Below are 26,309 nucleotides of genomic sequence, written 5' to 3'. Positions count from 1 at the left end.
AATAGTGCTATATTCTACACTAGTGGATATACATGTGGCATTTATGTAAATGTTCGAAGTTCACGCTAAAGGAGAAAGAGAATTTGGTAAGTAAACATCAATTTGATAAACAGACAATTATATAAATGTTTGTAAACAGAAAGTTATATGGCCACTTTATCAGTATTATTGCCTAACAGGAGATGAAGGAGGAGAGGACGAGGCTGCCTGGCATGGCGTGTGTGAGACTTTTGTTTATGTTTTGTTGAGTTAGGTCGAGGTATGGTTGGCTGGCATGCTGCATGGGAAGTTGAGTTATAAAAAGAAACCAGTGTTCTGTTTTAGAATATTAGTTGGAGAGGCCACCACCGGACAGAAGAGCACTGCAGTAGTCTAGTCATGAAGTAAAAAAAAGCATGGATTCGTTGAAGAGTTTAATTTTTATGTGAGCACCTTTAGAGATCCCACATCTACGGACACTTGCCAGTCTTTGTTGCCATCTTTCAGGATTTTCAGGATCTTATTTAATGCCTGACTGAACTCATCAGGCAGGAACTGGTTTAAAGTGCACCCCATGGGCGAACTGAACAGCCCCCATTTTGCTGACGTGAAACTCCTTGCATACTGGCCAAACTCCTCAACCGTAATCAAGAGCTCCAACCCTTTGCTCACAACAATGAGCTCTCCATCATTGGCATTCTGATTACCTCCAAGCCCAGTCATTTACAAGTTAGTCATCAGAGGATCTTGTGGTGCCAAGTACCTAGCCTCGTCATGATGTCCAGCGGTGCAGATGGGATTTTTAAACACCTAATCAGCTAATCAGCTGTGCAGAGTTATTAACTGATGATTGTCGCCTTACGTAGGGAGAGTGGGGGGGACGGATCGGGGTCACTATGAATGTGGGTCCCCAGTGCTATCTGCGCCCCTGATGATGTCAGCATGTTACCTTGGGTTATGTGGTGTAGGCCTGGTAAGTGGTTGCTGGCCTCTGCTGGAGGAAGAGTGGAGTAAGGGAACAGTGGTTAGTAGCTGCCTGTGGCCTTTGAGGCAGTAGAGGTCCACAAAGTCAACCTCACCTTACATAGACACAACGCATGGTTGACAAGAGATGGCTTGTATGTGTGTGTGTGTGTGTGTGTGTGTGTGTGTGTGTGTGTGTGTCTCTCTCTCTTTCTCTCACACACACACACACACACACACACACACACCCACACACGTAGTACAAACTATTCCCAAAAACATCCCACATTCTGGAGTACACACATTAGTTAGCCAAAGTTTATGATATGGAGCAACTACAAGCAACTAAGTCTACATACCTATGAATCTTCGAATAAAGGCACACATAGCATATAAATAGAAAAGGGCAATCATCACAGGTATTATTCAACTTACGGTAAATGCTTCTCCAACACACATGGCAGGAAAGTTGCCCTGCATCCCTCATTGTTACAAGCCACGCAGTGGACATCCTGGTTAATCTTTTTTTGAAAAGGGGCATCCTGGAAAATCAGAAGAAATAGGAACAAGGAACTCCAGCACTGTTTGTGTTTTGAACCTGTTTACTTCCTCTCACTCGCTTTCACCACAACAAAACACAGAGAAGTGACCGTGAGCACAACTGGTCAGAGTCAGACATTATAGATGTTTAACCCCTATGGATGAGTTCTAGATCAGGTCTTGCAGTGTGTGTGTACTTATGTGTGTAATTTTCTAGAGCATAAGACAAAGCTGCCATTTGTTGCAAACGAGACTTGGATTTAATAATTACATATAATAATTACATACAAGGAAATTCCGACAATTTCTGTAAACATGATTTGATACATGATGTAATACATGGTTTAAAAGACACGAATACCAATCTGTGGTCAAAACAAGACAAAAAGAACAATCGGATCAAATGATTTCTCCTTTCAATTTTAAAACAGATTGTGCCTTTCATGATAAAACCAGAGGTAAGTGGTGACCAGACCCCAAAGGTACGCTACGATAGAAACAAGGGTACCGCCAATGACATCAGTCAGTTAGAAAGCCATAGAAATATGCATAATTGTATCCCTTTTACATGTAAACAGGATATAGTAAATCATTACCATATGTCAGGGGGAGGCAGATATGAATATTTGCTGGTCTTGATTCGACTCCCCACAACATCTAAACTATTTCAAGATGGGCTGCATTGGCTGGTCTGACACCGGTCTTGTGAATGTGTTGTTTTAAAAGCGTAGCTGTTCAGTGTGGTTCACGTGGTCTTTGGTCCAACAGCGTACAGCAACATCTCTGAAAACAAGTTTGATGAGGAATGCATGATGATGCTGTCCCTAAATCACTATGAGTCGCATGCACTGTCATACTGGAGTGTAGGGAGGGAGGAGATATTGCATAACTGTGACCTCGATGAATCCGTCTGCTCTGGGGTTCCATGGAAGGGCTCACATATGTAGAAATCCTTACGCCCATGTACGTACAGGGTACAGGACAGGAAATAGAGCTGTAAAGACGGTCCATCTGGTCCAGGGGGGAGCTGGTAGGCTGAAGGGGGGGTGTGTAGCAGGGAGGCTACAGTACGTGTAGTCACACAGAGAAGAGTTCAGGAGGTCAGGAGATCTGCTGCTGTTTCTCCCCATCGACTTCAGACGCTCTCTCGCTCTCTCTCTCTCTCTCTCTCTCTCTCTCACTCGCTCTCTCTCGCTCTCTCTCTCTCTATCACATCATGGGTTTTTTCAGTCTCCAGAGTTTTAGAGGGAGGAGAACAACCGAAAAACCAGCAGTCTGCAGTTCCAGACAGGCATGTGTTCCAACATCTGCACACGGAATCCTCCGGAACCATCAGGCACCAGATTCTCTCATTGGGTACGTGGACTCCTCAAACACTCCCCGCCCGTTCAGCCCCGACTGACGGAAGCACAAGATTAACAAAACCTGCAATCCCAATCCCAAACCCAATTTCTACATCCCCATCCCAGCTGTCCCCTCTCTTAGGCTTCACCAGTGGTGTAGTCCAGGGTATACGCAGGTATACAGAGAATACCCACTTATTTTTCAGTCAGCATTGCGTATACCCACTTCTCAAAACAGGGTGTTTATCCTTTGCTGTATGGGCTGCTTTAAAAAATTGCAAAATTAAGAGTATACCCACTTCTCCAGGGACCACTACACCACTGGGCTTCATCACGGCGCCGTTAGTGTTTTTCCCCCGGTCGTTGGTGTTTTTCCCCCGGTCGCTGCCGCCGGTTCAGGTGTCCATGCTCTCTCGGGCTTTTTATGTTCTTGTTTAATGTATACTATGTGTAAGCACATTGAGAGACAGTTCACCAGGTCAAATTCCTTGTTTGTTCAAACTTACTTGGCCAATAAAATCTGATTCTGATTCTGATTCTTAGGTTTAACGGCTCCGTTGGTGTTTTTCTCCCCCGGTCGCTGCCGCGGCGGTTCAGGTGTCCATGAGGGTGTGCCACTGGCACACCTGCTGCCCCTCGGACTCCCTCATGGAGCTCCAGTGCTCCTCCTGCTCCTCGCTGGTGCTGTTGAGGCCCAGCGTCACCGAGCCCAGACGCTCGCGCCGCTTCATGCTGCTGCGCCGGCTGTACACGGCCAGGTGCAGCGTCACCTCCGACAGCTGGAACAGCGCCACCTGGAACACGAAGGTCTCCTTGTAGGTGGGGCTGGGCTGGCCGCGGCACACCGACGTCCGGCACTTGGACATCTGCTTGCCCTTGGAGTCCAGCATGATCAGCTTTACGTAGGTGTCTGTGGGGTGAGGAAGAATTTCTTATGGCTTTTTATGTAATTTTTTTGTATGTGTTTGTCGCTAAACATACACTAACATTTTGCATTTAACTAATTCATTCATTGAACTGTGAGACTTAAAAACTGTGATCAATATGTATAAATCAAGCCAACAAACACTCCCCCCCGCCCTCATTACACAGTCAATCATAACTCTGAGAACTCAGAATGTGAAATTCATGTTGAGTGAACTTTTGAGCTCATTCAGCACTAAGAGGCATTTCAGGGGCTTTCAATTTGTGTCCCAAGCAATCCTATCCCTGTTACAGACGGAGGGAAAGGAGTCGGAATGGAAACACTGCCATCTAGTGGCAGATTTAGGCACTGCTGTAAATCATGAACGATACCCATTCTGGATAATTTTGTTTCAGATGACTGGCGTGCATCTAAAGGTTTTATGCCCTATTTTGCCACCTCAAACTCATTTTCATGACAGCCAAAGACCCCATTGAGCAAGCTCTCTGTAAGCGTTCACACAGACGTGAGAGGATGACAGACATGCTGTTCCAGTCTGCGGTTCTCAAATTAATTGGGAAGGTGTCAGAAACACGTCAAGTGCGAGGTACATTCAGTGACAGGAGTCTCTTTTCATTACGACTTTGAACTGAGCATATAATAGCCTTTCAAACACACACACACACACACACACAAAACATCCCCTGTGTCTGGGGAAACAGAGCAGAGAGAAAGGGAACAGAAAGCAGACGGAGGGGAAGGAAGGGAAAGAGAGCTTATTGGTGGAGGTAAGGGGTTTGTGGTTCCTATGGTGTGAACAGGAGGAGTGAACTCATTCTAACACTGCGTCGATGCATTTTTAATGGGTCGCGTTGGGGGGCTGAGTATTTGTTTGTGTTCACACGGGAGATTGCGATCGACAGCAGGCAACAAAGAGGGGAAGGGGGACATTAACTCACCTCGCATGATATAGAGTTGGCCTCCAATGAACTGCTTTATGCAGCAAAACAGGCCAACTGGGGAGGCAGCGAGAGACACACACAAAGGACCAGCAGGAAGTGTCGGAGTGGTAAGAGGAAAGAGAGGTTAAAGGTTACGGAGAGATGGCGTAAAGGACACACAGGAGAGGGAAAAAAAGAACCCTGAACAGAAACATTTAAACATGAGAACTATTGGATGTGATACACTTAAAAAACGAATTATTAGAAGCAATCACATGCGACTGCTTTTAGCATTAAGCCTGGAGCATCAAGAGTCGGTTTCCCTGTAACTAGCAATTACTGTTGTATTTCAATGGCAACAGATAAGACATTATCCGATATTGTCGGTATTGTTTAAATTGGAGACGAATGGGTGTGGTGGATTAAAAAAAAACTTTACATTTAAATTTGGTAGGGTGAAACATGCATTAAATAGTAGAAACGTGTGAACATCTTCTTTCCTCTCCAAAACTAACATCCTGTTGGGTATAATGGGGTGGTTACTGGACACTACAGGGCGGCTCTTAGGCCAAGTTTACACGGAGCCGAGTTTATCTGCGTCCGAAATGAAACTAATACAGATAGCCCTATCGTTAAGACGAACACTCTCTATCCATCCTTACGCAATTAAAAGATTTGATTCGTGTGAAAAATGATTTAGTGAAAAATGAAAAAATGAACCCGATTTAGTGAATCTAGGCTCCGTGTAAAGCCAGCCTTAGTATCTCTTAGTCTCTTACTGGGCAGTTTGTCTGAAGTGTTGTTTTTGAACATATTTTGTAAAAAAAAAACTGAATTTAAATTTGGTAGGGTGAAACATGCATTAGATAGTAGAAAGGTGTGAACATCTTCTTTTCTGGGGTGGTTACTGGACAGTACAGGGTGGCTCATAGTATCTCAAGTCTCTTACTGGGCAGTTTGTCTGAAGTGTTGTTCTTGAAGTGGCTCCCCTTGATGACCTCGGCGGAGAGGCGGCCCGTGGTGGAGTTGTAGAGGAGACCCAGCAGGAGCTCCGGGGAGGCGGAGTCACCGCTGGAGCGGTAGGACAGCGCCCCCTGGCTGCGGGACACGCTCACCATGGAGCCACAGCCCTGCGCCACAACACACACACAACACGTCACACTCACAGGACAATATCACACACTCACAGGACACGCTCACTATGGAGCCACAGCCCTGCGCCACAACACACACGCACACACACACACACACACACACACACACAACATGTCACACTCACAGGACAATATCACACACTCACAGGACACGCTCACTATGGAGCCAAAGCCCTGCGCCACAACACACACACACACACACACACACAAACACGTCACACTCACAGGATATGCTCACCATGGAGCCACAGCCCTGTGCCACAACACACACACACACACAACACACACACACACACACACACACACACACAACACGTCACACTCACAGAACTATATCACACACACAACACATCACACTCACAGGACAATATCACACTCACAACACGTCACACTCACAGGACAATATCACACACACAACACGTCACACTCACAGGACACGCTCACCATAGACCCACAGCCCTGCGCCGCAACACACAGACACACTCACAGGACTATATCACACACATACACAATACACACAGATCCACCCACCATCTGTCCCACCAGCACACACACACACACACACACACACACACACACACACACACACACACACACACACACACACACACACACACACACACACACACACACACACACACACACACACACACACAGCTATCACCTACCGTGACAGATGAGCCTGGTTCCAGAGTGACGGGCAGCGCCGTCTTGCCCTGCAGGTTGAGCTTGGTGAGGTAGAACACCTTCTCCCCGAGCACCTTCTCCTTCTTCATCCTCCTCACGCTGTAGAGGCGGAACCGCACCGCGTAGTTCCCCAGGGCCTCCTGCTCCACCCGGGAGAACCGGAAGGTCTCCGTAAACACGGGGCACGGCCCCTTCTGGACCCCAGTCTTGGCCCGCTGTTTCTTTGTAGGCAGGAGAACCAGGTGGACCTGCGATAGAAGTCATAGACCAGTTAGTAGAACGCAAGAGCTGCAAGTGTTTTTTTATGTTTCCTTCAAATCAACTAACGTAACACATCCCTATACCATAATATCCCAAAGCAATAGAATTCTTTAGTCTGAGTAAAGAACAGGTAGAGGGTAGCATTCATTAGATATAGGCTCTGGGCTCTGTTAAGCGCCTAGAGGCAATTGTATTGTTATGGCGCTATACAAATAAAATTGAATTGAATTGAATTGAATATAAACAGGCTTAGACTATGCTTCCTTTAGACCAGAGGATAATTTAGCCATGTGACATTGAACAGTGCCGTTTTGTCTTAGTCAGCCTTTGTTTTGCTAACTAAGGAGTGAATGAGTGAAGCCATTCGCTGGCAAGACATTTTATGTTATGGGACCTTGAATCTTGAATCCCGTCCAATATATTGGTTGCGCGTCCTCAACACAACAGCATCCTTACAATGAGTAACATGAGCTACCACAGTTAAGACTCAAGGGCACATCTACGGCTGAAGTGCCCTTGAGCAAGGCACGTAACCCCGATCACTGCTCCCCGGGCGCCGCCAAAGGCAGCTCACTGCTCCGGGTTAGTGTGTAACCTCACTTCACTGTGTGTGTGTCACTTCCCTGGATGGGTTAAATGCAGAGGTGGATTTCAGAGTGTGTGTGTCTACACCACCTCTGCGATAGAGAGAACTTTCACTTTCACTTTCACATCACACCCTGATGTAAAGCTCTTTGCTGAGGATGAATTACCCCCCCCCCCCCCCCCCCCCTATCATACTTTCATTTCCTGTATTCCTTTCATCTACTTGCTTTCCGACATCTGCTTCTGCCTATTGTATTGTCCTGTTTTCAAAACTCTTCTTCTTTTCTTCTTTTCTTCCCTTTTTTCTTTTTCTCTCACACACCTGGGATCCCCACCTGTCTTGGACTCTTGTCCCGCCCCCTCACCCCAAGTCTGAGTTATATCTGTACTACTTTTGTTATGTGTAGAACTACAGTAAGTGTGATTCTATGTTCTATGTTTTATGTTATGTGTAGTACTTACTGTGGGTGTATGTATGTTTTTTTTTATGTTTTCATGTTTTACTGTATGCACCCATACACCAGAGCAAATTTCAGGTAGGCTTACACCTACTTGACAATAAATCTGTTTCTGATTCTGATTTCTGATTCTGATTCTGACCTGCCAGGACACGTTGCCCGTGCTCTTCAGGGCAGGAATGTCGGTGACAGCTGTGACCGTCACGGCCAGGCGCTGCTCGCCTGAGTCATACTCGAAGGCCACGTCCAGCGTTCCGCACTTCCCCAGCTCCTCCGGCTCATACCCTGCAGGAAGAGGAGGCACTGAGGTGTCCTGAGAGAGAGGTGGAGAGAGGGAGAGAGAGAGGTGGAGAGAGGGAGAGAGAGAGATAGAGAGGTGGGGAGAGGGAGAGAGAGAGGTGGAGAGAGAGAGAGAGGTGGAGAGAAAGAAGGAGGTGGAGAGAAACAGGGAGGTGGAGAGAGAGAGAGAGAGAGATGGAAAGAGAGCGAGAGATAGAGGTGGAGAGAAAGAGAGATGTAGAGAGAGAAGTATATACAGATGAGAGGGCGAGGGGATAAAGAAGGAGGCGTGGGATAGGAGGAAGAGGATGGTGGGAGGAAGAGAATGTGGCAGATGAAAAGGTAGAACATTAAGTGATGTCACAAAGGATGTATGGAGTGAAAAGCAGAAGAAGAAAAAAGAGAAAGAGAGGAAAAGATCCAATCTGTGAGAAAGGCTGCAATGATAAATCAATTTCAGGACGAAAAAAGCAAGACACCAAAGAGGTCAAAGAAAGCCAAAAGCAAACACAGACACAGCAGGGGAGGTTATTTAAGCAATAATCCCCAAGAGGCCGTAGTTTGCGCTGATTTTAGAACAGGTAAGGGGAGTTGTTAGGCACGACGCGAAGCGGAGTGCCGTTAAATTCCCTTACCTGTTCTAAAATCAGCGCAAACCACGGGCTCGCGGGGCTTATTGCTTTTCCAAAACTGTTACTACAAATATTTGATATGGTTTCATAAATAAAGACAATTCAATTTAAGAAACAATAGTTTAATGATAAACCGTCATTCTTCCGCCACTAAAAATTATAGTTCCTAAATAAATCGTTGCCACGCAACCCTTGAAGCATCGCAACAGCCAGATGGAACACTGGGTATGAAATGCGCTATATGAATGCCTTGCCAATCGCTGCGCAGTAATATGGAATGTAATCAGGTCAAATTGTAAGGTTATGCTGGGTTTTACAACGGCTTTCAGTTCAGACAATCAGTTTTAAAAGATGCAGTAGGGCACTGCATTTAGATGCATGTATGTGTTAGTGCGCATAAAAATATCTGTATTCAGCATCCCAACCTCCTTGGAGTTGCCTAAGCTGGTGCAGCAGCATGTCTTTGCCTCTCTTTGGACCGCTTACAAATGGAGCAAGGCATCATCAGACCTACCCCATTCCCATCAACCCCTCGAAGAAGACAAACTTAAGAAAAACAAAGTATCAGAAAGTCCTTACGAGGACTTAAAGTGGATGTACTTTACTTTTTTTCAAAAAAAAAAATGGTAAATATTTTCTTTCAACTGGGTTTCACTTTGATTTTAGCTTTACCTTTCACTTTTAAGGCTTAGGTCAAATAGGTCACCCACACCTGCAAATGTCAGCGCCCTCGGCCAACGCCCTAAACCATCTATGCCCAGGAGTCGTTTTCTATAGCGGGTATCATGTTACCCTGCTCCAAATGCAAAAAGCCAAACATGTGCCTTCCTTATCTAGTCCACCGGCAGGCGTTAGGTAAAGACGGCCACCGTGCAGCCAACAGGCAAACTCAGGGAGAGCAGCAGGACTTACCAAGCCCTGGACAGACTGATGTGTCTCTGTGTCCAACACGTTCTCATTCCCAACTCGTCAGAATTTGAAGCTTGGTCAGTCGGAAAAAGCGTCAAAAACCAACGCAATATCTGCCTTCTAGCGTCGATTTTCGACGTGCAATGTTATTTCATTGCGTCCTATCAGGCGTCATTTTTCGACTTGCAAGGGTGTTTCAACACCACTGTGTCCCTGAGACGAGTGACAAGAAGACAGGGACAGCCCTGCTCCTGCTACGACAATCTTAAATCAGTCCATGCTTAGCTCAGGAGCATCCAGAATCGCTTGAAACAAACTGATTCAAATGAGATGCAGGCTGATGATTGAGGTCTAATTTGTACAGAGAGCGTCACGATGAAAGGAACAAAACTTTTTTCTTGTGAAATGTGGGTTGAACAAAACGTCTCTGTGATTTCTGATGAGTTGAATGAATGTTTTGCATTATCCACAAAACCAAAGTTGTTTTTCTTGATCAAAAATGATGGGATGGGAGGTAAAAACAAGAAGGGAAATGTTTTTGTTTATTTTCTTTTTCAACTTTCAAATCAGTTCTTTGGCTTCCTCTGTTTCTAACATAAATAAATCAAAGTAGCAACAAAAAGAGTTCTGAAAGAGTAAGTTTGCTCTTTCCTGTGCTTTGCTAATGAGATCCCCAGGGAGCGCACAAACAAAGCAGGAATCAAACACAGCCAATCACTAATTTAAGGCCTAATCCATAAACCTGTAAAAAAAAAAAAAACAAGACAAACTTCACAGACTCCCCAGTCTGAAGCCAAATCCATTCTTAGCATGGATCTCCTTTGCTCCTGGGGTCATATGAAGACAGTAGGTTACTGTAGATGTGTCATTATGTTTGAATGGGAGGAGATGGTGGCGGGGAGCGGGGGAGGGGGGGGCGGTGGGACGAGGGGTGATGGTCGTGACGGCAGTGGTGACAGCTACGGGGTTCCTACAACAGCACACAGTGGGGGAGACGGGGTTCCTACAACAGCACACAGCGAGGGTGACGGGGTGATGGGGTGACAGGGTGACGGGGTGACGGGGTGATGGGGTTCCTACAGCAGCACACAGCAGGGGTGACGGGGTGATGGGGTGACGGGGTGACAGGGTTGACGGGTGACGGGGCTCCTACAACAGCACACAGTGACGTTTAAGGGCCTCCTTTACCTCGGGCCCCAGGACTGCCGTGCTGTCGCTGGGGACGTCCTCTTTCTGGCAGTCGGGGTCGTCACTCTCCTCCTCTTCCTCGCTCTCCTCCTCATCTTCATCCTCATCCTCCTCTTCGCTCTCCTCCTCCGAGTCTTGGGCGCGGCTCTGACGAGACTGCTGCTGAGACGAAGGCTTGTAGGGCGGTGGCTGCAGCTCGTTCAGCTGCTTGGAGTGCCTCAGGCGCTGGATGCTATTAGCTGTGGGGGGGGGGGAGCACAGAAAAAAAAGTTTAAAAAAAACTGGTTTTGATCCGAGAACATATTGAGAGAGAGATAAAGAGAAGGGTAGAGAGTGAGAGAGGTAGAGAGAGAAGGAGAGAGAGAGGTAGAGAGAGAGCAGGAGAGAGAGAGAGAGAGAGAGAGAGGGAGAAGGCAGGCTGGCAAAATGTAGTCGCCACAAAAGAAGAATCGGAAGCCTGATCAAATCAAACGTGTTCTAATGAAGGAGACCAAATTTAAATCCGCAATAAGGAGTTCTGTTCCAAATAAGGAGCTCTGATCTGTTCAGTTCTGTTGCCAACACACTAACTGGTGTCTTATGGCAATATAGCTGGCAATGTCATGCTGTTAAAGCTTTTCTTCCTCTTTTGCAGGGTGTTCCAGCCCGGTAGAACTACATAGTGCATATCCGTGAAGAATGACAAATGATGAATGAATGAATGAATGACTGAATGACTGAATGATTGAATGAATGAATGAATGAATGAATGAATGAATGAATGAATGAATGCATCTCTCCAAGTAAATACTGCAGCTGTGTCAGGTACAGGTGTCAAAGGCTAGGTGACAGGTGACAGATGTGCTGCCATGAAATATTAAATATGCGCTAAGTCTGAAAACATTAATACGAGTGGATTTGAATCTTGCTCCCGGTGGATGTTCTCCATCTTTCTCCTGATCTGAGTACCTGGCTGAACTCATCAGTTGTCTCACCATGGTGGCCATCATTGTACAAGATTAAAACCTGAAACATGACTGACAAACCCACGACAGAGTCTTCCAATATATGGTTCAAAATTAAATACCATCAATGTTCTCCATCTTTCTCCTGATCTGAGTACCTGGCTACACTCATCAGTGGCACTCTTGATGAGCTCAGTACGTCTGCTTTCGGTAATCCGGAGCAGGATAATTACACTGACTTTAATCAGGCGTGCTTGTAGCAGGATGAGATCAAAGATATGCAGGGTTTGGGAATTGCGAGCCTCTGATCTCCATAGTAATAATAGCCTACCCTGTTGTGCCGAGGCTTTGCTGTTGTAGGCCTCGTTCTCGGAGTGCTTGCCGCCGCCGCTGTTGCCCCAGCCAGATGTTTTGTGAGGCTGTGAGGCCGACTCGCCGTGTCTCCACGGCCTCTCCTCCTCGCTCTCTGACGAACCCTGTTCAGTGCCTCTGTCTGAGGAGGCAATGGGAAGGATAGGTTTAAAAGCCAGAGAGCTACAGCCAGAGAAAATGAATGAATGAACAGGTTTTTAGAGAGAATTACTTAGACAAGAAGGGCAGCAGAGATCTCTTTTCAGAGAGGGAATAGCTGAATTAGAGATCTGATGAGGCACTTTTTCAATGAGTTCTCCTTCATGCTTCATCATGAAAAGGGTAAGATATTGATGTGTTGAAGGGATCCTCTACAGAATACCACAAGTAATGTGAACCCTATGCCTCATATTATCACTTATAACAATGGATGCCAAAATACGTTGCAATGAGAGCAGTACAGCCATTGAACTTGAGTCAAGTCCAACAGAGAAAAGGAAACTCAAGAGACTGGAGATCCCAAGAAGTAGAAGAAGCCGTAAAAGTGAAAGTGAAAGTGAAAGTGAAAGCACTCAGATCCAGGGGGGAGGAGCACACCTTCACCATCTCACCTTCTCTACTGGAATTCTTCTGCGACTTTTCCTTCTCTCTGCGGCCACCCTCCTCATTTCCTACCACAGAGATGCCATTCTTCCCCCCTTTACCAGGTTTGTGACTGTCCTCCGTCTCATCTGCCTCTTCCTCGCTCTCTTTAGGGACTCCTTCCTCTTCCTCCTCCAGCTCCTCTTCCTCCGCCTCTTCCTCTTCATAACCCTTGTTTGCTATCTTCTGGCTCTTCTGAGTGCCATACCTGGAGGCGTCTGAGTTGTTCTTGAGGTCAGCTGCTTTGGTGCCCTCACGACTGCTCCTCTCAGAATGGTTCTCCACTAGTTCCTCTAGTTCCCCCGGCTGGCCACGTATATTCTTGTGCTCGGTGGAGGAACCTCTTCTGTCCTCCGAGTCCCCGTCGTCCTTGATCCTGTTTTGACGGGACTTGTTTTTTGAGTTTGAGCGAGACCACTGGTCCTGCTCTTCCTCTTCTTCAATCTGTTGTGTTTCCTCGTCGTCCTCTTCCTCTTCCTCCTGCTTCGTCTTTTTGGACCGTTCGAAGTTCTTACGGAGCTTGTTTCTACGAGACAACTCATCCTCCTCTTCCTCAGGCTTCTGCTCTTCCTCCTCCTCCTCACTCTGAGCCTCTTCTTGTGCTCTCCTTCTGTTCTTCTCCTCCCTTCTTCTCCTCTCCTCTTCCTCTTGTCTCCTCTCCTCTTCTCTCATCTTCTCTTCCTCCCTGAGCCTCTCTTCCTCTTTTCTCCTCTCTCGTTCTCTCTTCCTCTCCTCCTTCCTCTCCCTCCTCTCTCTCTCCTCCTCCTCCTCTTGGATTGCCTGGGCCGCCAACTCGGCCTCCTCTGCCTTCCTGGCCCTCTCCTCCTCCTCGGCCTGCACCTTGTTCATGATGCTGTTGACCTGTTCCGTTAACTGGTCGCTGACGGTGTAGGTGGCGTCACTCACGGCCGTGGCTAGATCATCCACCTTACTTGAGACTGAGTCCAAGAGGGACGTCACAGATGGAAGGCTCTGCTGGAAGCTCTTAAAGAACGCCATGGTTGTTGATAATGTTTCTTTTATTCACAGTTTATACAGAGGTTCAGAGTAGTCCTCAGTCACTTAGAGCGAAATATCATGGACTGCCTTTCTCACCTCATCCTTCATAATGCTCTAAGTCAGTCCTCATCTTAGGGGATGATAAGATAAAACCCTTAATAAGAATACGATTCTTATTTATTCTGACAAAGTAATTACTCCTTCTGCAATTTCTTCACTTCTGACTCATCCTTGAGTCTGCCACCTACACACACGGGGGGGAACTGCGCCCTAGATAAACATGATTATGATCAAAAGTTTTGTCTTAATGAGATCAAAGAAAATCTGCTGACACAGAAAAAAACTGATCCTAGTAATGAGCACACAGACACGCCTGAGTATTCTAGAAGCTTTAGACTCGGAGAATATTAGTTATGCATTCCATAAAGCGCTGAAGGGCAAAATGACTTGCAGTTAATCCACTTTCATCCACAAGAAACTGAAACTGAATAATATCTAATATAATAAGAGAGTAGACTACAAAGTAATATGAGACAGTGGATATGACCTTTTAGCTACTAATTGTAATTAGTAATTCTAATTATTTAGTATGAATATAAATACAAACATTAAAGCAAACAGCTATGGATGTATATAATGCGCAAAAAAAAAATGAAATGAAACAAAACACATTTAGACAGATTTTTAACCCTAAATAGTGGGCTAATAGCCATGTTAATCAATCAGTCTATTTATCAATCAATCAGTCTATTTATCAATCAATCTATTTACCCTTCACGTCTTTCCTGTACTCATCATAGCAGGAGAATTCACTGGTGTTCTCCACGGACAGCTTGTTACTGAGGTAGAGGAAAAAAAGAGCAATCACGGCCATGAAGACAGCTATGGAGGACAGGATGCCTAGCAACTCAGGAGACACTGAGGAGAAAAGAAAGACAGAGAAGAGGCAAATGGAGAGATGTGAGAGAATCAATAATAAAAGACAAAGAAAGGCAGACAGACAGACAAACACTAAACACACAAAACTTAATACATAATGAGGACAGAGAGATTGCTATTAAGAGCTTCTAGAAGTTTCCAGGGAGTCCTACAGGGCTCCGACATAGAGAATTAATGTCAGAGGGGACGAATCCTTTAAGATACTCATGTGGTTGCAAATAAAGCCAGCATTTGTGTTTACCCTGAGGTTAACACTAAAAGGTCTATATCCCTCGTCCGGGATATTTTTATTTTTGAGTTTTCGTCTTAGAGACATAAAAAGAACAACCACGGAAACATTGAACCCTTTTCTAATATTATTGCTGAGGTCTTCTAGAATAGAATCATATATTCCATTTGTGCATCAATATTTTTAGTTAAGCAAAATGTACAAAAACATCAAGGCATGTCAGACAACTTAGAAAAGTCTAAAAGGCCTTGGACCTTAGAGTGTTAAAATAACACGACTGAGTGACTCATGGTGTTTAGAGGATACTATAAACAAGCCAGCCGTCTTGAAAACACACTCCTTTTATAAATAGAAATGGAGCAGATATTAAAACAGAGAGTTGTATTTAAAACACCTACCTCTTTCTTTAGGAAAGAGCCTTTCAACTACTGTACATCCACTGATGATCGGATTCACAAAACATCAAAAGGCAGACGTACTCATTAAGAACAGAGTTCACTCTCTGCTTCACAAAACCTAAACTCAAAACTCAGACGCAGGTCCCCTTCTCTGCTTTAAAATGGCAGCATTGTTAAGATATGCCATTTGACCTACTAAAACTCCAACCCAACTGGTCTGTGCTACTCTCACTTCTGACTACATCTCTTTCAGGGAGTTAGCTTCAGCTGTCTTTTTTACCTGCTCCAGAATCACCTGACATCCTATACGGCTCTCCCACGGCTAGTCAAAGAACGACTAAATAATTCACAGCGTGGGAGAAACACGATGCCACCGTACTTCCAGTTAAAAGACCAGGAAAGGCCTTTAACCAGTGAGTGTGTGTGTGTGTGGGTGTGTGTGTGTGTGTGCGTGTGTGTGTGTGAGAGAGAGTGTGTGTGTGTGTGAGAGTGTGTGTGTGTGTGTGTGTGAGAGAGTGTGTGTGTGTGTGTGCGTGTGAGTGTGTGTGTGTGTGTGCGTGTTCGTGTGCGTGTGGGTGTGCGTGTGTGAGTGTGTGTGTGGTGTGTGTGTGTGTGTGTGTGTGAGGTGTGTGTGAGAGTGTGTGTGTGTGTGTGTGTGTGTGTGTGTTGGGGGGGGGGGGGGTGGGTTGTAAAAGCACATCCCCTCCGCCAACAGGCCAAACAAGAAGGAAATGGGTCACTGTGTTGGTGTTGTGTATCACGCAAATAGGTGAACAGATGCTACAGCGCACTGTGGAACTCCCAGGAAATGGACACATGAAAATAAAGCACTTGGTAATGAAGGTAAATTAAAGTAATTAGTTGAAGTTGAAACATTTATTTAGTGTTCATTCATTGGTCTGTTCTAGGTTTGCCCCTCATTCATTTCAGTGAAAATTCAGGACTGAGTATGACACAGCACAAGTATCGGGCACATGCAGACTCTTTCATAAGATGTTTATGATAAATACACAGATATGACACCCTGAATTCAAAACATATACATTATTAGTTTGTTTATTGTATTGTTTCCAGATATAACTAGCACAGGGACAGCAGACAGCAGGGTATTCACTGTGGGATCCAAACACAATAGAGTGTCCTTGAGCATTCACGGTTCAGTCCTTCACAATGTGCTTCTCATCTTAATGAACTTCTCAGTGATGAAATCCTCCGTGATGGGTTTGCTCCATTCATAGGGGACCCCAGGTATCGCGGCCTGCAGCCATATTGTTGTTACTGCCATAGCTGATTCATTTCATACACACTGGACATAAGTATTAGGGTTGTTCAATTCTCTAGCCCATGGCATTGTCGTGTTTATGCCCAGGTAAAAATCAATTGAAAAACAACTAAAAATGTTGAGCGTTATTGAAATGGCTGTGTGTTACTACTCAAATAAAACAATGTTTTGTTCTACTGTGCATGGCTCTGTAATATATCATAATGCCAGGTGTTATACTGCAAAGTTGGCTAATTCCTAGCTTTAAAAACGCATTGGCTAAAACTTGCAATTGCCTTCAAATATCTTGTCTTCTTGTCGTCGAGGGGCCTATTACTTTAAGGATCCTAAACATATCAACTTTCAATTTCCATTTGATTTATTTATGTAACACCAACAACAAATGAAGTTCTCTCAACGTGCTGTGCAGAGCCTGAGCCCCATAGACTCTAAGGCCTGGAGCAAGAACTTACACTTGGGTATCAGAGAAGTAAACCTCAAAAAAAGCCACGAAACCATAAACATCTTACATTTCACACCATTTTAACTCATTCACAGCACACAACTACCTTTTTTCCAGCACTGAAAAAGCAGGAAGCGCACAGTGAGCTACAAAGCATCGAAGCTATTACCTAACTTGAGATGTATTTGTGGAGGCAGAGAACTGGATGGAGGAACAGCTGCTCTTTACAGGCAGTGTGTGTGTGTGTGTGTGCATGAGCCTCCAGGCAGCTGACTGAGCTGTTTGTGTCCCAGAAGGATGGCGGTTGCCGCGGCTACTGGAGCTGCTCCATGCTACTGGGGTGGTTATGTAACCCACGGCAACCTTACTCTCCACATCTCACAGACAGTCTAAGTCATGGGCTCCATGCATGTAAGCCTTATACAGTATGTCTATGTTCTTACATGATATTTCATACGGTTGGTCGATGTTGTTATCATATACCATTTACCATATACCATATATCATATGGTAGCCTGCTTTTAATGTGAAGACCTGCAGGTTAATGATAGGAAAAACATTAGATGGATGTATTGCATGGATTTCTTCACGTAGTATTTTTCATAATATGAGATCCAATTTTATAGCAAATTAAAAATCAAGCCTATTTGTCCCATATATGGTAATGTTCTTAATTCAGAGGTTGTAAGTACCAGCATTAGGCTCTTTTATATCCAGGCAGGGGGATATTATTTTAAAAATCCAATGTATGAGAGGACTGGCCTAGGCCCATAAATGAGAATTCAATGCATGCCAAAGAAATCCAGTCCACATTTACTTAAACTTCTGTGGTTAACCTGCTGTTGTTTTAACACTGTTTTCTGACACACACACAGAAACAGAGCCCTCGGCACTGAATTAAACATGACAGCGGGTCCAAGAAACCTGATAGCTCATTTATAATTCACACTACAGGGGATATAGGAACCTTTTGTAGACCCAGGCCCATAGCTTGCCCCCCCATAGTTAGCCAGGCTAGCCCAGCGCAGGCTACTTGTATACAACACCTGCAGAGTGTTTGCTAGTTCTGCTCCCACCTACCTAAATGCTCTTGTAAGGGCAAATGTTACACCCAGGATGCTGGGCTTGTCTAGTGAGCGTCGTTCGGCACTGCCGTCTGTGCAAGCACTGCAATCCAGACTATTCTCATTTGTAGTTCCACGTTGGTGGAACGAACTGCCTAGTAGGCCTACTACCAGAGCTACCTTTAAGAAGCTTTTGAAGACCCAACTCTTCAGAGAGCATCTCCCTTCCTAACTGGCATCTTGACTCGTGCTTAACTTGCACTTCAGCAGTTACATTCCTGCACTTCTTTTTCTTTCTATGTCGTTTTGCTATTTCTTATGTAAAGTAGTATTTGTTCTCTGACTTGTACGTCGCTTTGGACAAAAGTGTCTGCTAAATGACTAAATGTAAAAATGTAAATGCAGTAGTATAGCCATACACACTGCAAAAAATGCTTTTCTAACCTAGTGTTATTACTCTTATATTGAGATGAAAAATCTAGTTGGTCTTGTTTCTAGCTAAATTGTACTTACCTAGTGCTTTCTTGGTAAGGTTATTTTTACCTATTTCAAGCAAATATGACTTATTTTAAGAAATCTTAACAAGCCAAATTTGCTTAACGCACTGGCAGCCAAATGTGCTTGTTTTAAGCAAAATCCTGCTTAAATATGTAATTATTTGTCTTAAATCTAGAGGGGCATTTTTTGCAGTGCAGCCATGCAGGGGTGCTGCCCAGAATATTCAGTAGCCGAGTGAAATCAACACACTAGATTTGACTCAGCCCATACTGTTGAACTGATTGCACCTTACCCATGCTTCCTTCCATATGACTGACCCGTCACCACCTGGAGCCTCAACAGCAGCACAGCAGACTGACAGCATCATCACCCATGTCATAAATAATCGACACAGAAACAGACTGACAGCATCATCACCAATGTCATAAATAATCGACACAGAAACAGACTCAGAGCCAGTTTTGACCGACACGGAGTGGGTGGGTGAGTGTGGTGTTGGGGTGGAACTTACCTCTTCTGGCACAGATGAGCTCATGGACGTCACAACTCCGCCCCCCTCCTATGAAGAACCCAGTTGTTGTTAGGGCATATGATGCTTTACCTGCACATCTGTTTGACATAGTACCTGACTGTTAGGATTGTCTAGACTGATCTGTTGAAACAGTTGGTCACAACAGGTGTGTAAGCCCAACCATTTGCATCAATCTGCAGAGATGCAATTGACTTAAACAAAGTATGCAATGCGCCATTGCAGTTTGCATTGTCAGGAAAAAATAAACTTGCAATACTCATGCAATACTTCTCTTCTGTTTTTCTGACTTTGCACAGGTGTTGATCTCTCTCTCTTCTCTCTCTCTATCTCTCTCTCTCTCTCTCTTCCCTCTCTCTCTCTCTCTCTCTCTCTCTCTGCTATGGAAAGTATACATAATAATTCCTGTGTCAGCTGTAACTGAATTTAGCTCAGCCTGCATAGCGTTCCAGAGCAAGTCCACGTGGTGTTACGCTGCCCCCTCAGGAGTTCTAGCACACACAGCCTGCCTTAGGTCATCACAATATCATATGGTCATCTCACTCAGTGCTCTCTTTCAAAAAGGGAATTAAAGCTTCTTTATTTTCTACAGCCTATTCATGACTATAGGTCTTTTTGTTTTTAACACTTCTTTTTATTTGTTTTATTTCATGTATATACATATATATATATATATATATATACAGTATATATATATAGTATATATATATATATATATATATATATATATATATATATATATATATTTTGCTAAGTGTGTTTGTTTGTTTATTTTAGATAATTGAATGTTTTCTCTGCACAAAGCACATTGTGTCTATGTATATCATATGAAATGTGCTATATAAATAAACTTGAACTTGAACTTGAACTTGAATGCTCTTTGTCAAACTACATTTACAAAATGCATCACTATGTACGTATCCCTCTTCCCATTTTGGCTGCACCTAGAGTTTGGTAGGGTTCCAATGATTGAGCTATCAAAAACTTTCTTTGGCTACAGGCTATAGAAGTGCTTTTATCTTGATACAAAACGTTCATGGATGGCAAAGCATTTTATCATGCTCATTCAGTGTCAATCCAGTAGGTGGTCTTCACCAGCTCTGAGAGTGGAGCCAATGAGAGTAAAAAAACAGCGGACGGCGTACGCCCAGTCAAAAGCAGAACCATCAGATGATTTTTAAATATGGCGGACATTTAACTAAATATGGTTCATTCTGGGCAAACCTGAAGTGCAGAGTCTGGCTCGTATTTTGCCAATTCGACCGTCATATTTTGTCTTAATTTCTTCAGAACATAGGTGCATGACACCATGGTGTCCAAACACTGAAGCAGCATACAGATTATTATGCTCCTCATCAGAATGATGTTACATATACTGCCAATTAAAGCACTAGAATAGATTAATACATCCTTCTGCACTTAACCTTTCTCAAGTTGTTATGCATGACACTTTTTTTTTTTTTTACTTTTTTCTTCTCAATGTTAAACACTCTACACTAGTTTGTGTTGTTTTATTTTTGTAGTTTTTAAAGAAAAAAACAACTCTGATTAATTTCATTTTCTGTTGTAATGCCTTCTTACAGTACTTTCATACATATCAACCAAATAAGCTCGCCTTAGCTTCTTTATTGCCAGTGGAGTCTGCACCTGAGCGAAGATTTAAGATTTCTCTTGACATTGGCGACAGGAACAGCACACCAGAGTAACATAAAGTTAATCTGCATTACACATTTTAGTCAAACTTCACCTAGGTTTAGTCAGAGGGGTCAGACACAGGTGGTTATCTTCTCATTGTGACTTCTTATGTAGCAACATGTCTTTCAAATGTTCTTTTGGCCTAAAAAAACGATTTCAATCTTTTAAGCATAAATCACTAAATTCATTCTGAGGCCAGACAGTGAAGTCTCGGTGACTTTAGTCGGCCTGTAGGGTACTAGACACCTGGGAGTCACTGTTTCACTGGACAACACTTAGAAGATTTGACATATTTACTTGGGTTAGTGAACGAATAGTGCAGGCTTATTCCCAAGGGGAGTACAACAGCCAAATAAACAGCATTCAAACTACCCCTAACACTCAGAGACTCATACAGCAACTAACCAAAATAACTGACGTTGTATCTAGGTAAATGTGGCATATATTGTACCGTACATGTCGAAAACATAAATTGCAGAGGCCGAATCAGATGATAAAATCAAATGTTCCATATTGAAAAATCGTATATTTTAGTGGTAGTAAAACAAGACATCCGGTAAGCTATTATCTAACGTTTCCGACGCCTGTCAATTTTGCTGAGCTGAACTTCTCTCTTAGCAGCCTACGGGTGCTGTTCATTCAGTACCACTCGCAATACACCGTCACAGGACAAGGTCTGCATCAATGCAGTTGAACCTCCCCGTTTCGCAGCAACAGGAACCGATCGATTTCAAGCCCAAGGTAAACTTCACGCTATTCAGTTTTAATCTGTCAACAACCAGGTTGGTGCAGGTCCTGCCACAACCTGAATCAACACAGGTCTGTCCCATACGAAGAACGGTAATAACATAGTGTCATAGTAACTAAACTTTGCCACTCACCCTCAATCGCCATGATGTGCCGTTTTCGACAAGACCAACGCAGCGTGTGAGCAGTGGAGTAGGTATATTTCCATGTTTGAGGAAACAGGATTCTTGTCCGATGACAGGACGAGGTAGCCTACAATAGGCTGCGACGAAGGGTACGCAGGCGCTGGTGCGCGCGCAAGCCCGCACTCACTCCTCTCCCTCCCGCGCCATGTGCATCCCTGTTATGTAATTTCGCTGTCTTCCCGTAAGACATCCTTGCTCACTGCCATATCATGTAAAGGTTATCAAGGGCGCATCGTTGTCCGACAGGACTTGAATGAATTATGGCAAGAATGAGTTCAGAATGAGAAAATTGTAACATTCCACCATCTATAGGATATCTCTCTGTGGGACGTGGGGTGGTTGGTTACCTTACTGAAATCTGTTGGAAGACCACCGAAGCACTAGCCTGACGATGTCATACTCATAATTCTAGTGCGAGTTCAGGCTGGTATCCAGGCTACCGAAGCACCCTTATCCATTAAGTTGTTGAAGTGTGCACGCCATGAAATTGCTTTTAAGGTATAACCTTCTAGGGTTGGGCACTCTTTGAAATCCTCAAACTTATTTGAATCTATTTTCTAATGAAAGAAAAGTGGATGGCCTTACCTGGCCAATCATAGTAAGCTTTTGGAAGATGAGAATTATCCTATAGATAATGGTGAATTTAATTTGTATTACATTCGTTTGGCATAAGCTATCATATCCTGGCAGGCTTAATGCACTTTTAGTTTGACAGTTCTCTCGCATTATAGATAAAATATTGCTGATATGAGTAAAACGGCCAGAAGTTTAGCTAGATTGGACTTAAAAATTACATGATTGTTGTATTTGTCCTAATAGAGATAGAAGCCTGGGCCATACACTCCACGCGGGCTCATGCAGGTTCACCGACTCAAGTGCCCGAGACTTTCTTGACCGAGGATGGTGCTTGCACCAAACCAGGAAAGCGAGAATCATGGGTAAAATGTCACGCCCCTTTCAGCCATCCCTTTCCATTTCCGCGATTGTAGTAGAAGTTTTCTGACTGGGGTCCTGTAGCAGAACCGTGTGTCGGACCAACCTACACATTTTAAGAAATAACTAAACGATCTGATAACATGAGTGAAATAAAACCCGCCGACATAGTGGCCGACAGTGCAATTGATCCTGGGGAAGAGAAAGACTGGGCAGCCGCCAAAGCCTTTTTCGACAGCTTGAAAACGAAAACACCTAGACCCGTGAGTATCCTAGTTTCGTTAGCTGAGCGTGAGGACGCGCTTAACGCTGGCTGCTTTGTTATTATTAGTTTATAGCACATTCCAGAGCCTTTCTTTGTATGCATTGTACGCTGTTCCCTATTGACAGCCCAAACCGAGATATGCCGTGACCATAGCCGTATCTTCGCGGACTTTATTCAACATGACTGAAGAAAGGAAGATTTACGAGGAGGAAGGGGTGGAGAAGTATGTCTGTCATCAGGTAGAGCATGAACACGAACCGCTGAAACCTGGTGTGGCGTTCCCATTTGTAAAGGTGAGTCCAGATTGAGAGTTACCTTAATGTTGTGACTCAGCCTATTTGCGATGTATTGTCCTTGCGAATCATTTATTTGTGAATGAACTCTTTTATTGGGAATTTATGACCATATTTGTACATCTCATCAGACAGTAGTTATTTCAGGTTGCACTTGGCAGTCCTCTCAATGTTAACATATTCACCCGCTATATCAGAGAATGCTGCTGTAAAAGACCAGTTGAATGGTGGAGGGAGAAGAATGTCAAGTTTTTTTCCCAACTTCTACATGGTGATTAACAAGCATGACCTGTAGTGTCTGTCACAGGAAGCATAGGCCCAATGTAGCATATGCAGAACTACACCAAAATCCACCTTCAATAGCAATAGTGCTATGTGGTTCTTCCATAGTTCCCTAACACCTGTGTAAACTCTGAATCTCCACAGGCTCTCATGACTGTGAATGCCAGACTGCGGGAACTGTACCCAGAGAGTGAGGAGCTTTTCGACATCGTTCTGATGACTAACAACCACGCCCAGGTCGGGGTGAGGCTGATTAACAGCATCAATCATTACGGTAGGCGTGGCGTGCTGAGCCAACACGGTCCCCTTACTCCAGTAATAACCTAAACATAGGTGTGTGTGTGCACGTTGATCCTAGACAATAATACGTTACTGAGCCAACAAGGTCCACCTTCTCCAGGAGTAACCTAAAGTTAGATGTGTGTGCACGTTGATCCTAGACAATAATACGTTTCTGCTATAAACGACGAACTATAGCAGATTCAAAAGAATAGCAGCACTAAGAACTATAAAAACCATTAACACGATATAATCCTCTATACTGTAAATACTTTTGAACACTTTTTGCCTAACTAGAAGTACCTCTTCCTGGCGCTTTGGCCTTGCCTGTGTCATAAGCCAAAAGCAGCTTTATACAGCGGTTCATTTATCAATAGAAATCACTTAAGCAAAATGTATTCAAGAAATGTAGCTAGTAAAAGCAACTAATCTAAATGTCATAGTTTTTTCGTTTGTTATGTGTTATGTTATGTGCCATGCAGGTATGACCCCGTCCTCTATTAGTATTGTATAAACACTGCTTCATGGCAGAACTGTGTGCTACATCTTTAAGACGGCTTCTCTGAACTGTGTGCTACATCTTTAAGACGGCTTCTCTGAACTGTGTGCTACATCTTTAAGACGGCCTCTCTGAACTGTGTGCTACATCTTGAAGACGGCTTCTCTGTGATTGGCAGAACTGTGTGCTACATCTTTAAGACAGCTTCTCTGTGATTATACTGTAAACTCCAGATGAGAACGGAGTGCCTGGATTTCATCATTGTGTCTGGCTTTAATTATGTAGTAGAAAACCCAGAACAGCTTACTATTTGGGGAGCACTGAAGCCCTATCTACACGCTGTGCATTTTACTGGTGAAGTACCTCGATAGAGCCAACTGTGCCTGTTGTGTAATACACTGCATGGGCTGTAGGGTATGAAGACAGATTGAGTGACTAGAAGAATGAACCGGGTGGAGAAGGAGAGGAAAGCAGTGGATGAATGAGAGGAGATGGAGGAGGAGAGGAAAGCAGTGCATTAATGAATAAGAGGAGATGGAGGAGGAGAGGAAAGCAGTGGATGAATGAGAGTAGATGGAGGAGAAGAGGAAAGTAGTGAATGAACGAGTCACTCTGGTTTTGATGCCTACAGATCTGACCATTGAGAGGTTCTGCATGACTGGCGGCCAGAGCCCCATTGGCTACCTGAAGGCCTACATGACCAACCTCTACCTCTCCAAGGACTCGGAGAAGGTCCAGGAAGCAATCGAAGAAGGTATGAGCTATGAACAGCTGAATTATACTGGGATTCAGTTGGAGGCGTATGGTGCAGTGCCACACATGTTGAGATTCATGTGAATGAAAAGTGCGTTAAAAATAAAATGAATTATTATTATTATTATTTATGTTGGTTCAGTACCCACGCAATGCAAACAACGTCCACCATCATACCTTTACTGTGAAGTGAGACACTTTCAGTATAAGCATTTCACATACTATGCTCTGTGTACAGCAGCTAAATTGTCAATACTGTACCCGACTTTTAAATGGTGAGCCTTACATAGCCTAAAAGATAGTATCAGCACAAAGTAAGACGTATCAGTTAGACTTTGTTTAGAGTAGCCAGACATACAGCTACCATCTCCACATATTAACTAACACTTACATATTAGCTGCTAACTAAACTAACGTCTTTACAGTACAGAATTCTCGCGTACATCACTAGTGTGGTTGTTAGTGTACAGTTTAATTAGTAGAAGTTAGTCCTGTAACATATTATTCTTAGACATGTTTGTGCGTCACTGACGAACCACAAGTCTGTTTTCTTCCTATTATATGATGTGCGGGAGCATTCTGTACTGTAAAGACGTTAGTTTAGTTAGGTCATGAGAGAGAGAGAGTGTAAGCCTGCTTCCTCTATCCTATCTCTGAAGGTATCGCGGCTGCCACCATGTTCAGCGCTGCTATGCAAAACCAGTTGTGTGATCATCAGCTGAGGGTGGCGTTCGACGGCGACGCAGTCCTCTTCTCAGACGAGTCTGAGATCATCGTGAAGAAACATGGCCTGGACACATTCTTTGAGCATGAAAAGGAGTTTGAGAACAAACCGCTCGCACAGGTATAATTTGTAGCCATGTGCTGGTATCAACTAAGTGACCCAGTAAAGTGAATTCATGATATCTTTATATCCAAAATATCTTGTATTTATATTATTGTAACAAAACATGGTAATGACTGATATAATATTAATACAATTACTGTTAGTAAGCAATAATAACAGCAATAACCCTAGTTACTGCAAACTAGTATTCTTCATTCATTTTATTATTTCATAATTGGGCAGATTTTGAAAGGTTTGAAAATGTCTGCCATGGTCAGATTTTGAAAGGTTTGCAAGGAAAATGTCTGCCATGGTCAGATTTTGCACCGGGGTTCTAATGAGGTTGCACCTGCGTTCTCCTCACAGGGTCCTTTGAAGTGTTTCCTGGAAGCACTGGGAAAGCTGCAGAGGA

At 44.0% G+C, this 26,309-nt stretch overlaps 2 protein-coding genes across 2 annotated transcripts in view; one reads left to right on the top strand and one right to left on the bottom strand.

Annotated features, from left to right (window-relative positions):
* Nucleotides 1-3,389: 3,389 nt before the first annotated feature.
* syt14b (synaptotagmin XIVb) lies at nucleotides 3,390-19,231 on the bottom strand (the record flags this gene model as incomplete). The annotated part of the gene is made up of 9 exons (XM_080853638.1): nucleotides 3,390-3,735; nucleotides 4,689-4,745; nucleotides 5,620-5,800; nucleotides 6,493-6,759; nucleotides 7,958-8,128; nucleotides 10,824-11,062; nucleotides 12,099-12,260; nucleotides 14,531-14,677; nucleotides 19,123-19,231. The coding sequence occupies 9 exons, from the start codon at nucleotides 19,229-19,231 to the stop codon at nucleotides 3,419-3,421; spliced, it is 1,650 nt and encodes a 549-aa protein (XP_080709764.1). The 3' UTR covers nucleotides 3,390-3,418.
* Nucleotides 19,232-22,843: 3,612 nt separating this feature from the next.
* Nucleotides 22,844-26,309, top strand: part of LOC308376937 (cytosolic 5'-nucleotidase 1A-like) — a gene marked incomplete at both ends in the record, with an annotated part of 3,786 nt that continues 320 nt past the window's right edge. The window contains 6 exons of the mRNA XM_080853436.1: nucleotides 22,844-22,963; nucleotides 23,091-23,258; nucleotides 23,685-23,814; nucleotides 24,950-25,072; nucleotides 25,731-25,915; nucleotides 26,264-26,309. The exon at nucleotides 26,264-26,309 is cut by the window's right edge and continues 320 nt beyond it. Coding sequence (XP_080709562.1) covers nucleotides 22,844-22,963; nucleotides 23,091-23,258; nucleotides 23,685-23,814; nucleotides 24,950-25,072; nucleotides 25,731-25,915; nucleotides 26,264-26,309 — 772 coding nt within the window. The remainder of the gene's footprint in view (nucleotides 22,964-23,090; nucleotides 23,259-23,684; nucleotides 23,815-24,949; nucleotides 25,073-25,730; nucleotides 25,916-26,263) is intronic.

The sequence above is a fragment of the Sprattus sprattus genome, assembly GCF_963457725.1.
Source record: "Sprattus sprattus genome assembly, chromosome: 16".
Classification (NCBI taxonomy): domain Eukaryota; kingdom Metazoa; phylum Chordata; class Actinopteri; order Clupeiformes; family Clupeidae; genus Sprattus; species Sprattus sprattus.
This window is presented reverse-complemented; position numbering and strand designations above follow the sequence as displayed.